The sequence below is a fragment of the Beauveria bassiana genome, assembly GCF_000280675.1.
Source record: "Beauveria bassiana ARSEF 2860 unplaced genomic scaffold BBA_S00071, whole genome shotgun sequence".
NCBI classification, from domain to species: domain Eukaryota; kingdom Fungi; phylum Ascomycota; class Sordariomycetes; order Hypocreales; family Cordycipitaceae; genus Beauveria; species Beauveria bassiana.
The window spans coordinates 57,337-58,841 of record NW_007930906.1 but is presented as its reverse complement, the minus strand read 5'-3'; the positions used below and the strand labels follow the sequence as shown (position 1 = coordinate 58,841).

General features: G+C 50.0%; 1 protein-coding gene across 1 annotated transcript; it reads right to left on the bottom strand.

Annotated features, from left to right (window-relative positions):
- Positions 1-623: 623 nt before the first annotated feature.
- Positions 624-1,505, bottom strand: BBA_09863 (uncharacterized protein; the record flags this gene model as incomplete). Its single annotated transcript, XM_008604960.1, has 1 exon — positions 624-1,505. The coding sequence occupies one exon, from the start codon at positions 1,503-1,505 to the stop codon at positions 624-626; it is 882 nt and encodes a 293-aa protein (XP_008603182.1).

Sequence of the window (1,505 nt, the reverse complement as noted above, 5' to 3'; positions counted from 1 at the left end):
TGGCGGCGGACCCGAGTGAAGACACCCCCGAAAAACTAATGATTTAAGTTTCTAAGTAATAACATAGTATTATTACCGAGCACCACTGATAGTATATAAAAATATCCTCAAGCACTTGACGCTAAGACATGATCCAGTTTATCTTGGCGTTCGCTTAGGAGATCTTACTACGGAGTACTATTCAACTATAGTTACAAGCACGTGGTTCGGATGGCAGCCGAGCCGCCCGGATCCCGCAGCTTTCTGGTCATTATACGGATAGTTCATCCTAAATATTGCGTCGTAGTCCCGCTATAGTTCCATTGTGGCGACATGCCCGCTTACCACCACGACGCGACCACGGAACTTTCCATAATAGTCCCCTCTAGGAATATGGCCGAGATACACACGCTTCGCTATGTGGCTATACACACTACTTTACTTTGATTCAGTTACCCGACCCTGATAAACCGCGCTGTGGAGTGAGAAATTATAGGTCTTATTACGATGTTATTTCTAATTATTGATCCACCCGTAGAGGTGGTAGTCGACGTGCCTTTGTGTCGCCACGTGAGTAATATAGGCACGATACTACCGACATATACAGCAGAAATCGGCAGCAGGAATAAAAGAAAATCAGAAAATTAATCCTTTTTCGCCGGCAATCTAGTCTTTTTCCCTTTCTTACGTCGATTTCTGCTCTCCTTGCCCCACGGTGGAAAAGGAGGATAGGAGCCATCGCATGCCTCCGTCGTCAGGTAGTGCTCGCCCGACTGGTCCGCGCCGCTCACGTCCTCGCCGTTAGGCCCATAGATACGCAGCGATAAATAAGACGCGCCGCCCGTATTGCCCCAGAGCACCCTAATAGGATAGTACGTGCCTGCCTTAAGGTCCCTATAAATGTTCTTAGGCTTGTTATCGCCGTAGAAGAACTGGATAATGTCGGCATTTCCGCGCGTATAGTTTTGGTAGGCCTTTTCGCCGAACCACATAATGGTGATGTCGTCTGAGTAAGGCGAGTTAAAACGATAGCGGCCGTCCTGGCATACAAACAGGAAGCCGCGGTAGCCAGCGGCGGCGTTTTTAAAGAGCGGGTTGAAACCTTTGCCTTTACCGCGGTAGCGATCTGCGATGTAGATGGCGTTCTGCAGCGTTGTGTTGTACACGGGCTCAGTCTTTCTGAAGTGGGTAGCCGAGAAGCTCTTATACGTCGGGGATAAATCTCGGCGAAAGGGGTTGTCGTATAGGGCGTATTGAATGCCCGGGGAGCAGGTCGGAGTAGGGCAGCTGGAGGCAATGACGCGGGATTTGGTGCTCTTGGGAGGCGGCGGGATGAGGCTCGCGATAGGTTTGACGATAGTGGAACTGTCGGTGGTGATGACGATGCTTGGAGTGACGATGGACTTTGTGGTGGTGGTGGTGAGAGATGCACTGGTAGAGTTGCTTGTTCTAATGGCTGCTGTAGAGGTGCGAGTTACTGGCGTTGTTATCACTGTGATGGTAGAGTTGCTGATCACTGGCGTCAT